The 15,453-nt window shown below is 36.7% G+C and overlaps 2 protein-coding genes across 4 annotated transcripts; both read left to right on the forward strand.

Moving 5' to 3' along the window:
- Positions 1-2,745: 2,745 nt before the first annotated feature.
- LOC140805295 (cytochrome c oxidase subunit 5b-2, mitochondrial-like) lies at positions 2,746-8,162 on the forward strand. Of its 2 annotated transcripts, XM_073161553.1 has the most exons (6): positions 2,746-2,983; positions 4,927-5,003; positions 5,114-5,164; positions 6,511-6,577; positions 6,684-6,763; positions 7,931-8,162. In XM_073161553.1, exons 1-6 carry the CDS (start codon positions 2,833-2,835, stop codon positions 8,033-8,035), a joined length of 531 nt encoding a protein of 176 aa, XP_073017654.1. In that variant the 5' UTR covers positions 2,746-2,832; the 3' UTR covers positions 8,036-8,162. The 2 variants fall into 2 exon arrangements, with proteins under 2 accessions (XP_073017654.1, XP_073017655.1); XM_073161554.1 differs by lacking the exon at positions 5,114-5,164.
- Positions 8,163-8,218: 56 nt separating this feature from the next.
- Positions 8,219-13,060, forward strand: LOC140805294 (periodic tryptophan protein 2-like). 2 transcript variants are annotated; one of them, XM_073161551.1, is made up of 8 exons: positions 8,219-9,421; positions 9,839-10,090; positions 10,191-10,283; positions 10,477-10,848; positions 11,044-11,388; positions 11,749-11,976; positions 12,079-12,282; positions 12,504-13,060. In XM_073161551.1, exons 1-7 carry the CDS (start codon positions 8,234-8,236, stop codon positions 12,247-12,249), a joined length of 2,649 nt encoding a protein of 882 aa, XP_073017652.1. In that variant the 5' UTR covers positions 8,219-8,233; the 3' UTR covers positions 12,250-12,282; positions 12,504-13,060. The 2 variants fall into 2 exon arrangements, with proteins under 2 accessions (XP_073017652.1, XP_073017651.1); XM_073161550.1 differs by having other exon boundaries at positions 12,559-13,060.
- Positions 13,061-15,453: the final 2,393 nt, after the last annotated feature.

Genomic DNA, 15,453 nt, shown 5'->3' on the forward strand with positions numbered 1-15,453 from the left:
TTATCATGAATTCTAGTAGCTAAACTTTGTTTTTGTTGGGATTCGAGGAGATCAGACTCCGAACAGTTGTTTGAACTAATCAGTTTGGTCCGTCTTCAAATGGGTTGAGATTTATTCAACCTAGCCCACATTATTTTTATGATGAGGTGGGCCAACCAGACACATCCAGTCCACTTTGACGAGTCTAATTTAAAGTTGTGTGTATATAAGGCTTATTTTTTGACAATAAAACTTGTAATATTATTAATGAAGATCGTTCTTTACAAGTACTACTAGCCAATGTGGAAACTCGCCATTCACCCAAACAAAGGATGGATGAGAGGAAGAAACAAAGGAAGCAATAACGTGGGCAACATGGTTTGCCGATCTGTGTTCGTGAACAATTTCTGAGGCTACCGGTACTTTCAAAAGTTCTCTGACTTCCAAGGCACACACACCCGCATAACCTAGATCGTCTTGAGGAGCCATGACTGCTTGCACGACTAGTAATGAGTCTGTTGCAATTTGGACATCCTGGAATTGTTTTTGGTACAAGAGTAGAACACCTTCCCTTATAGCTTGAAGCTCTCCATGGACAACTGATAGTGGTTGAGTGATTTGTTTTCCAAAAGCTAGTAGTAGCCTCCCTTGCTTGTCGCGGAGCACACCCCCTACGCTATAACGATTTGATTTGTCATTGACGCAGGCATCGACATTAAGTTTCAGGTTGCTACTAGGCGGAGGAGACCAGCTCTTTTCCTGTCTCGACACCGAAGATGTAGTTGCCCCAAGATCCACTCTGCGATATGCTTGGAATTCTTCAAGGAAAGAAGTACACCATGTGATGTTTTTCGTCTGTAGGTATTGCGCTCCACTATGCAGATGATTTTGCTTTTCCTTCCAAATTCCCCAAGTAATCATAGCAAAATTCTCAAACTCACTTTTCGATAGTTGAGCCCACGTCCATCCACATAATGTCGAGGTGTCTGCAAACTTCGCTCTCTTTATGGTCTCGGAGAAACCAGTACCTTGCCATAGGTGTTTAACCGCCCTGCATGAGAACAGGGAGTGGCATGTTGAGTCCTCTGCATAGTGGCAAAAGGAGCATGATGGTTTGACTGGGACATGATGATTAAGCAGGTTTCTATTGGCAGGGATTGTGTCGTTAGACAAGTTCCACCAAAAATATGCGAACCTTTGGAGGAATAGCTAACTTCCAGATAAACGACCACCACAAATCAGCTGAGAACTTCGACTGGTTTGCTGGAGGTAGGAAAAGGCCTCTTTGTAGGCGACATCCATCCCGCACCGACCGGTTTCCGAAGTTTTGTACTGATGACTGATTTTAGGGTCTTGGTGAGCTAGCAGGTTACCTTTATACACTATTTTTTTATGAATTCATTGAGAAATCAGATACTAAAAGTTTACTTTATATTATTTAAGTTAACATTACTTTTAGAATATCATTTGTGATAAAAAAAATTGCTCATATGAACTCAATGCAGGAAATAAGATAGTTTTAAGTTAATTGTATATTTTTTAACAGATAAAACTTGTAACTTTTATTGATGAAGATTAATATCGCTCGTTACAAGACTGACCAACTAAGAAGAAAAATTTTCAGGCATCCAATAGAACGATGCAAGGGAATAACAAACATATTTTGCTAAAAATGGACCATTTCAATAGCTGTCTACTTGATAGAAAGAGATTATTGCTCAATCTGATATCAAAGATTGAATTTTTCAAGCGAATGAACCAAAGATAACTCAAGTCACTCAATGGCTTCGTGACTGCTTGCACTACAAAAAAAAGAGTCGGATGATATATTCATTTGATGAAAGCCTCTATCCTGTACAATCTTGAGGCCTTCTCGAATGGCTAGTAACTCTCCGAGAACTACAGAATTAGGCTTTGGTATGACAAAACCAAACGTCGCCGCCGTTTGGCCCAGACACCACAACAATAACTCATTTATGGAAAGGTAACATCCATGTCTAGTCGAATATGACCACCTGGAGGAGCATGCCATTGAGCTGGCAAATTCGTTGAGGTCGAAGGTTGAGAGATCAACCCTTCCCTCTTAACTTGACGATATTCCTCTAGGAGGCTAGCCACATTGATGTTTGGACATCTTAGTTCATTGCTCTCACTGTCCAAACATTTTATTTTTGTAAATCAGATATTTGGTCTTTGTTCCACTAATTCTAAGGGCAGACGACTTTCCACCCTAGTTTGTACCCCCACGTAAATCGAAAGCAGATTTAGCTAGGGGTTTGAGCGAGCCTACAAAAAGTTCCAAAAAGGTTCCCGAGTTCTTCGAGCTAGATCAAAAAAATTTGATTTATTTTTGAAATTATCGAATTCAAACCATTTTAAAACTTCTTTCGACCCGAATTCGAATCGGAAATCATATTGTTCGATCCTTAATATTTGTTGAAACTCTTCTCCATTACACCCTTAGTCATAGTTCATATTGTCACACACATGCTTGGAACGGACTCTTGTACAATTTTTTTTTATTATTATTAAAAGTCGACTATCACGTTCTAAATGTGGACATGAATAAATTACTTTTGATTAAGGGTCGATAAATTCGATTTTTTCTCTTATCTAACAATAATATTTAATATTTGTATAGGAATGTACAAAGTTGATAATGCATGAAGTTTAGGATTTTTCGCAAAATTATCTACTAGTTCCCGTTAAAATAACACTAGTTAAAGCAAAATTTCTTCCCTGTTTTTCTCATTTTTCAGCACTTCCCAATTTGTCAGTGTTTTCTCGCTGAAGAAGGGAAAGAGACGAGCTGCGATCACATCGAGGCTCTAATTGGATCATTGTTGAATTAATATGTGGAGAAGGCTCACACATCACCTCCGAACTATTGCCCTGGTCCGATCTAATCCGAAACCCGTCCGATTCGTCGTTGCTTCTTCTACAGTTCCGACGAATATCCGCCGTTCTGCCGTCTTCGTATCGCGCCATTTCAGTACTGCTTCTGGTGTGTCTCTAAACCATATTATTTCTGTTCTTTTCATCACGATTCTTAAATTCATATGTGATGCTTAAAACATAATGAGATGTTGATGCGTGGGCGTTCTGTTTCTTTTTGTTTGCTGAATGCATTGGAAAATTGCTTTTTCGTGTCTAAAATACTCCAAAAGTTTTAAAATTTTTATTTGATATTCAAATATTGTCATTAGACAATCGCATGCTTTAGACAAATTAAACATTTATAGGATGTTAATAATTATAATGAATCATTTGACACCAACTATTACGGGGTTACAAGAGATGGTTCTTGTAGTATTCCCTATGAACGTTCTTCTTGAAATCTTGAATCTCCAATCGAGTTCACGACTAGAGCATTTGTTCCTCTTCTAAATTGCACTAGAAAATTTAGAAGAAAAATCGTTTTGAGATCAAAAATTATTTGACGGCTGAAACCCTTTATTTTTTCTTTGAGGTGGCCGAAATATTTGGAGAGGAGATGAGAGTGTAGTTTCGAAAATATGGAGTAGTGAGGCTCGGGCTAGTGGTCTCCTTACTATATCTTGAACCCTTTATCTAATTTCCTTAATTATAAGTTTAGGTTCCTTAATTAACATTAATGATCTGACTAATTAATTTTGACTAGTCCAACTAGTTTAATTATTTAATGTATTAACGTTCATTAAAAACTTTAATTAATTAGCATGTTGGAGTTATACTTGTACAAGTTCATTATTCATTCTCCTATTACATTTAATTAATCTTTATAAACTCAACCTTTGAGTTTAATATTAAATTTTCAATTTTTATAAATTCAACTCTTTAATTTATTCTTTCTAAATTTTAATTATCATAAATTCAGCTCCTTGAATTTACTATTTCGTAAATATAGATTCAACTCCTTGAATTTAATTTCTCACGAAAACAAATGATCCAGTGTTTGTGTGACCCTCAATGGTTCAGGGATATAACTAGCTATAGATTCACAACTCTTGTCCTTCCATCGAATCATGATAAGAGCGCCTAGTAGCATTGCTCTATGATTCCCTAGGTATCAGTGATAGTGCCTGTAAGAACCAATCGGTTATGATTAAAGTACAATACGGTTCCTTCATCTCATGTATCCCGATCGAATTTGCAACCATTGGTTCATCGAGGGTTGCATGTTAGATTCGATATCTATATGATACATTCATGAAATATTCATAGTATCATCGCCTGCACTACTAGAGTTTCCTTGTCCCTAATGCATATCTTACACTCTGGCCAGATATTTCATACACTACTATTTCTACTGTTTCGTTAGATCATATAGGATATCCACACCCTTAGGTGAGCGGTGAATTCCCAGCTACAATTCACTGGCTCCTACACATGTCACAATTGCACCCAACCTCGCCACCTTGTGACCCTCGCGGAGTTGGTAAACGAGTCAAAACACAATTTTAGTATGTAGAGCATCAGTGTTGTTCCAAGTTATAAGGACTAATGATGTACAATCAGAAACACGGACTTTTCCTCTCGATGAATGATAACCACTTGAAAAGTCCGATAGAGGGTTATTCGGTACAATCATCATATGATTACCTATCTGCATGATTGGATATCTCTATGTCCTTACCATGAAACACGGTACACAACATCACGGATGCTAGTCTCAAGCTCAAGTGGCCTTTATCCTTGTTTTTAGGCGGTTGAATCGACTAAGAACAAATTTAGAATATACAGTGTTTATAAATGAGTTTTAAGATCGATGTACAATTTATTTGTATTAATGTATAATCGAGACTTTTATCTATGTCGTTTGCATAGGTAAACAGATAAAGTAATACAAAACCATGAAATGTAAATTATATTAAAATAAAGACGGTTTATTACAAGTTAGTCGATAAATTATTTAGCCAACCGTTGACTGGCATCTACTCTAACAGAATGTGCTTAAAATTGGTGCAGGTGCGACGATAATAGTCGACGATTTAATGCCGATTGCTACTGGTCATGAGCGTGAAGAGCTCCAAGCTGCGCTTACCGTGAGTATTTTGTTGAATTCGGCTTATTTCTTGGTGTTTCGTTATTATTTAAGTCTATTTTGTGTGGTTTGACCAATATGTGGTTGTTTTTATCGCATTTATTTGATTAGGGAAAGGACGTTCTTGAAATTAACTACCCTTCTGGTCCATTTGGAACAAAGGTCAGTATAAATTATCTTGCTATTATGTGTTGATAAATAGTCTGAGACAGTATGTACCCTGAGCTATTGATTATAATGTAATTACTCAGAGTCTTTGTTGTCAGTGACAAGCTTCAAAAGTGTGTGGTGAAATGTATGATATGATTGCTATAAATTAAATAAAAATTGATGCTTGCGTAGTTATGGGGTAGGGATAAATACAATGGTAAAGAATATATAATATGCTGTACAAGTGTTCTTTTTGACACCACACCCTTAACTTCATTTTGCTAACAGATGGAGTGCATTATTTGTTAGTTTTGTGATTGAAACATGGTCGTCCCTTCATGTGATGAAATTCCTAAGGATTTGTATTTAATTTAACATTCTTGAGATCCATACTAAGAAGCTATCTCTACGTAACTTAAGTTACTGGCAGTCTAATGTAAACGAGCTGCCACTTAAAAGCCATACCAGGTGTCTGTTTGAGCATGATGTTCATTATGTACTTTTCGATCTCGTAGATATTGCCGTGAATACTGTTCATCCTAGATAAGATATCTGAATGAGCATGATGTGCCTTCCTGTAAATTATTAATCTATTGGTTCTTACTGCGAAGACATCTCATCCTCTCCATTGATACCCCGCAGAGAGCAATAGGGAGACAGAGAGAATGAAAGATAGTACGTTTCTTTGCTAAGTCTTAAGTAAGTCATTGCCAAGCCTTCGGGATTTGGTGATACTTTTCTTGAGAAGCTCAAATATATTTCTCCTTCCTAAATCAATTTTTGATTGATTTCACATGTGATGTGTATGATCGAAGCCAGGTAAATTAATGCATGTTTTCTTTTTTTCATGTAGAGTGAGAGATAGAGCAAGAGGGGAGAGAAAGTTTCATTGTACTCAAATCTGGACATGTTGTAGGCCTTCAGATTTTGAGTCATTACTTTTGTGAGTTTGTCCTTTCTGAATGTTGAGCCATTCACAATAATTTCAATGAATATTTTCTGCATGGATCATGATTAATGTGATAGCCACGGTTTTTAGATCTGGAATAAATGAGAGAGGAACCTGAGTTAGGGGAACATGAATCAATGCTCAGTAATCTATGTATTAAAGTGGAGAGGACCTCTTGTTATATCATTTAGTGAAAGAAAGGAACTAGGGGCAGAAGTGTTTTTCATCATATGAATCAATTAAAAGTTTACGTATGATATGACTTGACCGTTGTTGCAGTTCAATCAACTATATCTACTCCATTTTTTTTTCAATAGGAGATGTTATACAGTTAAATTTTGCATGTAATGGCGGTCTCTACATCTGCATCAGCATCTTCCGATAGCAATTTGTCATTATTTTCCTGCAGGAAGAACCTGCTGTGGTCAAGTCTTATTATGACAAAAGAATTGTGGGATGCCCTGGAGTTGAAGGCGGTAAGTTTTTATCTGCTGTCATATGCATGTGAAACCATTTTACTTTCTTGTCCATTTAGTTTAGACTTTATTTTGAACATTTGTTCTCCACTCCAAAATTCAACAGAGCATGAACACGACGTTGTTTGGTTCTGGTTAGAGAAGGGGAAGCCACACGAATGCCCAGTATGCTCACAATACTTTGTTGTAAGTAAAGATAACTTTTTAAATTTGATAACTAATACATAAATATTACATAGTGAACATGGTCAACTACCAACCTTTGTATCGATTGAAAGGTATACCCGTGGTCGTGGTTCTTGAGAAATCTATTAGTCATTCTTCTTTCAGTTCTTCCATGTGTAGTGTAGGGTCCTCTATTGTTTTTTAACATATCTTGTGGAAATTCACTTGCATGAGGTGTGGACACTTTTATAGGAACTTACCTTTTTCAAAGGCGATAAAGTGTTAACGTGCATAAAGATTAGTTGACTGTGTAACTGTAGTGGGATACCTTGTAAATTTAATTGAAAACTACATGAAATATTTCTCTACTTCTAAATGCATGTGTTTTTCCTTTGGTAATGTCAGGTAGTATCTTTGACGATATTGTTAACTGTAATGAAGAATAGTCACAGAAAGTACTTGGTTTGTCCTGAGATGGGTTTTCTATTGTATTAAATGAAGTTACTCTTATCAGTTTTTAAAGCATACTGATCCTCTGGCAGTGTTGACAATTAAAATCTTTTGGAAGTTAATCAGGCTTTCTCTAATATCGCATGATTCTAGTATTTTTTTAGGACCCTAAAATATGATTTTCTTAATACGTCGGCGCCTTGTGTTGTGTTGGGCTTAATAAAAGATGAATTGAGATGATGAAAGAATGAAAACCATAATTGTTTATGTATAAAAAAAAGTGTTTATTTTTGCATAAATTGTTCTTCACCGTACATGTCACGCCACGAACCCGGACCCGTGCCTGCGTGACTGCACAATGGACCCCAATGGACCCCTATAGCAACTACTTCATATTCGTCATCGTTTTACGAAAATGATTAACCCAAGTTGCTATAGAAGTCCATTATAACCCTTTATAAACTCATTTTAAATCTTTAATTTATCCAGATATGAGACAAGAGTATCAGAGTACACCTTCTTCCACTTCTTTCTAGGCTTCTCCTCCTTTATGTTTGGGTTTTCCGTTGTTTTTTTTTTCTTGTTTCCGATAGCTACCTCTCCAGCACCCTCCTAATTCTCGAATGATGGATGAATCATTATCAAATGTATCTGCCTCTGATGTTGAGTGGATGACTCATTTTATGATTAATCCACATAATCTGTTTCTTTAAATCTTTCTGATTTCTTTATTGACAGTTGGAAGTAGTTGGCCCCGGCGGACCTCTTGATGATCATGGAGACGACCATCATCACAAGAGACCTACTCTACTCAATATTTTAGTGTTGGAGTTGATGGTGTAATAAAAATAAATTAATTTCGTATGTTTGATAAGATAGCTACTGCATTTGAATTCAAATTACTTGAATTGAACTTTGAAAACTCAATTTTATTCGAATATGAATTGATTAGAGATCGCATTTATTAAAAGACACGCTTTCTTGATTAGGGTTTAAGCAAGTATAAACCCTCCCTGGTCAGCTTCGTGGGATCAGTTAGACATGAATTATAGATTCCAAAACCTGGTTGGCGCTCCATACCGCGGTGGAAACGTCGTCGTTGTGAACAACACCTTGCTCATCTCACCGGTCGGCAACCGAATCTCCGTCACAGACCTCTTAAAATCCGAGACCATAACCCTTCCATGTCAGGCCTCCACCAACCTACGCCACATCGCCGCCTCATCGGATGGTGTGTTCGTCTTCACCGTTGACGAGAACAACCGCTGCCTCTTTATAAACGTTCAACGCCGGGTCGTCCTTCACCGAATATCTTTCAAACACCGAATCTCCGTCGTGAAATTCAGCCCTGACGGGCGATTCATAGCTGTGTCTGCGGGGAAGCTACTCCAGATATGGCGGTCTCCTGGTTTTAAGAAGGAATTTTTCCCATTTGAGTTGATTCGAACATTTGCCGATTGTAATGATAAAATTACGTGTCTGGATTGGAGTCCTCACTCGGATTACGTCATTGTAGGGTCCAAGGATTTGACTTTGAGACTTTTTTGTTTGAGAAAGGTGAAGAAGAGTGACTCTAAGAAGCCGTTTTTGTTGTTGGGTCATAGGGATATGATTGTGGGTGCTTTCTTTGGGGTGGATAAGAAAACGAATGGAGTAGCTAGTGTTTATAGTTTATCACGGGAAGGAGCGGTTTTTAGATGGGGGTTTAGTGAAGCAGAACTGGATTCTCCAGGAACACCAAAGCAGATTTATGAGCAGGATTTGGCGAGTGGGGACGAGACAATTTTGAAGAAAAGGAAAGAATCTGATGGAAAAGATGAGTTTGATGGAGGGGATGGGGTTTTATTGCATAAAATAAAATGGGAACTGATGAAAAAGGATTATTTAATGCAAGCTCCTGCGAAGTTAACATCGTGCGATTATCATCGGGGGCTTGATATGCTTGTTGTAGGGCTTTCTAATGGGGTCTTTGCTCTATATCAGATGCCCGATTTTGTGTGCATTCACTTGCTATCTATTTCAAGAGAGAAGATCACTACAGCTACATTCAACGGCCTGGGAAACTGGTTAACATTCGGGTGCGCCAAGCTTGGTCAGCTGCTTGTGTGGGAGTGGAAATCAGAGAGCTATATACTGAAGCAACAAGGGCACTATTTCGATGTCAATTGCCTTGCTTATTCATCAGATTCGCAGCTATTGGCTACAGGAGCAGATGATAACAAAATCAAGGCAAGTTCAACGCACAATTTATGACCACATTAGTTTTTTCCATTTGTTCCTCTGTGCTCGAGATCCACTATATCGTCAATTTTTCATTTTGTTAGCAACACAGCCAGTTGACTCTAATTATTCATATATTTTTTTGTTGTGAGTACAAATTACTACTGCTAACTGAGCAGTTCTGATGAGGCTTGGATCCGAATTCCAATAAATTTTTGCGATTCTGCTCCAGTGTGTCCTTGTATCTATTTATTTTTATAAAGATCAAACTTGTCCTAAGGACAAAGGCATTACTCTCTCTCTCTCTCTCTCTCTCTATATATATATATATATATATATATATATATATAGAATTATTGTCTTGCCTATTTTTGTTTTCTGGTATTTCAACAACATAAACGAGAAATTTAAATATTGTTGGTACAGGTGTGGACTGTTTCAACAGGCTTCTGTTTCGTCACATTTTCTGAACATAAGAATGCTGTTACAGCGCTGCATTTCATGGCTAGCAAGAATTGCCTCCTGAGTGCATCTCTGGATGGGACTATTCGTGCATATGATTTGTTCCGCTATCGCAACTTTAAAATATTCGTGACCCCTACGCCCAAGCAATTTGTTTCTTTAACATCAGATCAGAGTGGTGACATCATCTGTGCTGGAACTCTGGATTCATTTGAGGTCTTGATAACTGCTATTTTTAGACTTGATATTTTAAATGATATGAAACATATGACTTTATAATTTTACTGATAAAATTGTATTGGGCAAATACTTGTAGATATTTGTTTGGTCCATGAAGGATGCACGACTACTGGATGTTCTAAGTGGCCATGAGGGTCCTGTTCATGGATTAACGTTTTCTCCTGCTCAGGTAAAGTTCTTTATGGGAAACAATTTTTCTAACCTACCACTTTTCATCCTCTCGTGATTCATTGAACTCATCATTTATCTTAAATTTCAGCTGTGAATAGATAATGTTCTTTGACTGTGTTTTTTATTTGGAGCTTAGATCGATGGATTGTTGGTAATTGGTCCCTGTTAAGAGTTTCCTGGTTACCCTGCAGGCTATTTTGGCTTCCTCTTCGTGGGATAAAACCGTCCGCCTGTGGGACATTTTCGAAGGAAAAGGTGGAATTGAAAAGTTTGATCATACGCATGATGTCCTAACAGTTGTTTACCGTCCTGATGGTAAACAGATGGCTTGTAGCACGCTAGATGGTCAAATTCATTTTTGGGATCCTTTACAAGGCCTGGAAATGTTCACAATTGAAGGGCGTAGGGACATTGCTGGTGGGCGTCTTATGACCGATCGGAGGTCAGCTGCAAACTCGACTGCTGGAAAGTGCTTCACAACTTTGTGTTATTCCTCTGATGGTAGCTACATATTGGCTGGGGGAAATAGTAAATACATTTGTATGTACGATGTAGCTGACCAGGTTAGTTTGAATTCAAGCCACGTGCTTTACAGGAGCTTTTGTAGGATAATAGTTTATCACGCTGCAATTTTCTTTATGTTTTTTCAGTAACATGATTGTGGTGAATTATTTTTGTAACAAAATGACATGAGTTACCACACTCTCTGTAATATACATGCTATCTATTATTACATTTAATTCTTGTAAATGTATCAGGTCCTGCTGCGGAGGTTCCAAATCACACACAATTTATCACTAGATGGGGTTCTTGATTTCTTAAATTCTAAAAACATGAGCGAAGCTGGCCCACTGGATTTGATTGATGATGATGATAGTGACATGGAGGAAGGCGTGGAAAAGCAATCACGATATAAATTGGCGTATGATTTACCTGGTTCAATGCCAAATCGTGGAAGGCCTGTTATTCGAACAAAATGCTTGAGAATTGCACCAACTGGCCGGAGTTGGGCAGCAGCAACAACTGAAGGAGTATTGCTGTATTCTATGGACGATACCTTCATATTTGACCCCACGGATCTTGACATGGATGTCACTCCTGAGGTTAGTTTCATATTCAAGCTCAATCTCAAGATTTGAAAAAATGGACGATTTGAGATCGATTTAGAGTTTGAATTAAATCATGATTTGTTCAAAATTTAATCATCGAGCTCTCTATCAAGAAATGTTGTTTGAACATCGAATTATACTTGAACACGTTTGTTTTCTGTTTTAATTTGATGGCTTATGATATGAATCAGATAGTATTCCTAGTGGCATTAAAAGCTCACGACCCATTTAGTTTGCACTCTAATCCAGTCCCATTTCTTTATATTGTACTGAAAATCCTTTGAAATTCATGTCAGTCCTTTGAAATACTCCCATAACAGACTTTTCCGATCCCTGTGTTGTCTTGTTGAGTAGGCAGTTGAGGATGCACTGAAAGATGATCAGCCGAAAAGAGCATTATTTCTCAGTCTGCGAATGAATGAAGATACCCTAATAAAGAAGTGTATTCTCACGGTCGCCCCAACAGATATATCAGATGTCGCCTCGTCAGTCCCTGTAAAATATTTGCAGAGATTAGTGGAAGCACTAGCAGATCTTCTGGAAAATTGTCCACATTTGGAGTTCATTCTTAGATGGTGCCAGGTTATATAAAAGCTCTCATTAATCGTATATTTATTTTGCAAATGAAGAAACAGCAATTTGAATTGCAGAACAAATGGTGACTGTATTTTTGGCTTTTTTTAGGAACTGTGCAAATTCCATGGCACCGTAATTCAGCAGAATTTCACTAACCTGCGACCTGCTCTTAGAACCTTGCAAAATTCAGTTATTCGGTTGCATAAAGATCTGGCTGATACCTGTTCCTCAAACGAGTATATGCTTCGATATTTATGCTCCACAAGCAACAAAAGATAGCGGTCATCCCTGTGATATCAATTTCCCGTGATGGTAAGAAACTTTTGTTCAATTCCTTGTTTTAAACTTAATATTTCATGGTGGGGCCATAGGTGATCCGACCTTAGAAAGTATACAGGTCTCTGGGGCTATAAATGCCAGCAGCTAGACCCTATTATGTTTCTGTTCGACGTTTCGTTTTTGGTTTGTAGAAATTAGAAAAGAATTGAATCTGAAACCGAAACCAGAATTGTAAATTCATGTTACATTTTAAGGTGGAGCACATACGCGGACAGCTTGATCTGTAATCAACCCACTTCATTTTCACAGGGATTACTGTCGATGAATATTCGAAATCCTTTATACGAGATGTTATTGAGACTCGTACATAGCTTGAACCTGATGAAACTTGATAAGAATGGCAGCCACAATGAGTATCAGCTTTGTTTCGTTTAAAGATTTTACCGCGCGAAACCATTGTACCTGGTAGAATTGATATGTGTGTGGACTCATCGAACTTCCGAAGTTGTAGAATGATTTACAACCTTTCAATCATTTAACAGGCCGAAGATGTGGTTTTGTGTGACAAGATGAACATTATTTGCTCTTCTTCCCTTCAGTTTTCTCAATATCAATATGCCGTGGCAAATTGGTTGATATCACATTGGCGGGAGTTATATTGACGACTTTTTTTTTTTAGCTGTCCAGCTAAAATTATTGCATATTTTATGTATTGATACTCAACGTGATCCTATATTAAGGCATCGATTGCTGACAAAATTCAATATTTTTGCATCTCTTGCATTTAAAGTATTACGATAATTGAAGTTGATCTCGTGCATTAGAGTTGTATGATAATTGAAGTTGCGGATGATTATGTTATATTTATCTTCAAGATGGATTATGTTTCATATGATTGATAAGTGTCCTGATTAAAAGGAAAGTTTAGAAACTATGCATGTTAACGAATTTGATAATTTGGGCATAGAATTAAAGGTATTTCAAAGCAGTTTTGTTTAATTTGAATTAGTTGATAAATAATTTTTGTTACAAAATGTCAGAATACGCATAAACCTTTTCCCCACGAGGGACAGACGTGGTTCTTATTCTCACACTGCTGGAAAATAATCCTCATTCACATCCCAAGTAATTGTAATAGTACTAAAAAAATAATTTCGGAATACGTTTATCTTTAACATTAAATGAGTAGATATCTTTTGAGATGTCTCATAAAAATAATATTTTTGACATAACAAATAATATTTTTTCATATATGACTCAAATAAAAGATCTGTTTCACAAATCGATATCTGGAAAGGTCTCACAAAAAATTTTGCGTTTAATAATACCTTAACCCCATAGAAAAATAACTTTTATAATTTTAATAAGTAGATTTAAATACTTTCTATTATGTTATAGACAAAATATAAAGAACATAAATGTAATATTAGCAATATATTTTAAATTCAACTTCTCAACAAGATCTATTTTGGGTTTTATAATTTTTATTTTTCCTGTATATCATTCTGTTTTCAATGTTTACGTTAAAAAATAAAAGTTGAATTTGAATATTAATTTTTTATATAAATAATTTTTTGATCTACCATTGTTGAGGATCGAAGTTGAGTTTAGAGGGAGGGTGAATAAACTCTACTCGTTTTTCTTTGTTTTCTGATGAGGTACTAAAATCCTGTTAGGGATAGTAGTTTATCTTGTGCGTATACTTTCACCTGATTACAATAAAACGTGCGGAAAAAATCGGATGAAGTAGTTGAAAGACAATAAAACAGTAGGCATCAGTTGTTTATGGAAGTTCGAAGATAAACTCTTCTACGTCTCCCCTTCTCCTGTTTCCAGAAGGTATAACTAAAAGACTTTGGATATTACAGTACAACTCTTGTACACACCTACTTCAGAAGGACTTATACCTCGGCCTACTGAAACTCTTAGTTTCTCAACTCACAAAAATGCGAAACACAAAGTTCAGAAAAGATTCTTTTCAGATTACAAACTCTTCCTGATAAGTATAAGTGATGTAAAGATGGTGAAGAGTGTAAGAATCAGTAGCACAAGATGATCTTCGAAAGATCAGATATTAGCTATGAAGCGTGTGCTACTTTTCTTTGTGTTGAACTTTAAGTACTCAAGGAATTTCGAGATTTGTCTGATAAGAGAAAATAGCTTTGTTCCTTGAAAGATGATATTATATGAAGTGAAGTATCGTATAAGGGTTTGATCCAAGTATATATAATCGACTGAGTTCAACGTTCACAATCAGAGGATGTCTCCAGATAATTGATACAATCAGCTTTATTACCAAAAGAAGTTCCTGCAAAAAAGCTATAAAACAATCAGTCTTGTTTTATACTTAATTGGGTAAAATGTATTAAATGACTCCGTATAGTATTTAATGCTGCAATTAATACTAGTACTAAGAACTCTTTAACGGTAACAATAAAGGTAGCAACGTTAGGAAACGTCCTCTACTGGTTTTGTATTACTATCCTTTCTACTGGTTTAGTTTTATGAGACCAGTAGCTTCTGATAAGTTAGTCTACTGTTCTGGTCTGCTTGTTTTAGTTAATCATCGCCACAATAAAATTCATGTCTAACAATTTCTCCCTTTGTGGTGATGCCAAAACCTAAACAGTAGAAAGTCGTTAAATAAAACAGATAATCATTTAAACAAAAGGATAATGTCAATAAAGTATCAAAGAAAATGATCAATCAGTTTCAATATCCCTGTAGATGACTTCTTCATTCTGAGGTTCTTGAAGTCTTCTGTTTGAAGGTTCAGCTTCATCTTCTGATTGTCTAGCTCCTGCTGGATTTCCTCTATCTTCCTTTTTTTTGGCATCAGCCGCAACTACATGGGCGAAGAGGTCATTCAGTCTTCCGGATATGTTTTGAATGCCATCGGTTAGCATCTCCAGATACGAAGTTTGAGCAGATATGCGATTATCCAGTGTAGTGATAGATTGATTTTGAGAGTCAATCTTGGCATCCATAAGTTCCACGGAAGTAGAAAGTGATCGGAAGAGATCATCATGCTTAGTGATTCGGTTGAGTATATTAGTTTGAGCAAGAATGATATTGTTGTGATTTCTCGCTATAGCCTGTCTGAAAACGATAGCTTCAGCATGCATTCTCTCCATGTTTTCCGCCGTGTTAAAAATATGTTTCCCCATGCGTTCTCTGAAAGATTGAGCGCCAGTGAATTCTGAA

The sequence above is a fragment of the Primulina eburnea genome, chromosome 11 (assembly GCF_022965805.1).
Source record: "Primulina eburnea isolate SZY01 chromosome 11, ASM2296580v1, whole genome shotgun sequence".
In the NCBI taxonomy this organism is placed as follows: Eukaryota; Viridiplantae; Streptophyta; class Magnoliopsida; order Lamiales; family Gesneriaceae; genus Primulina; species Primulina eburnea.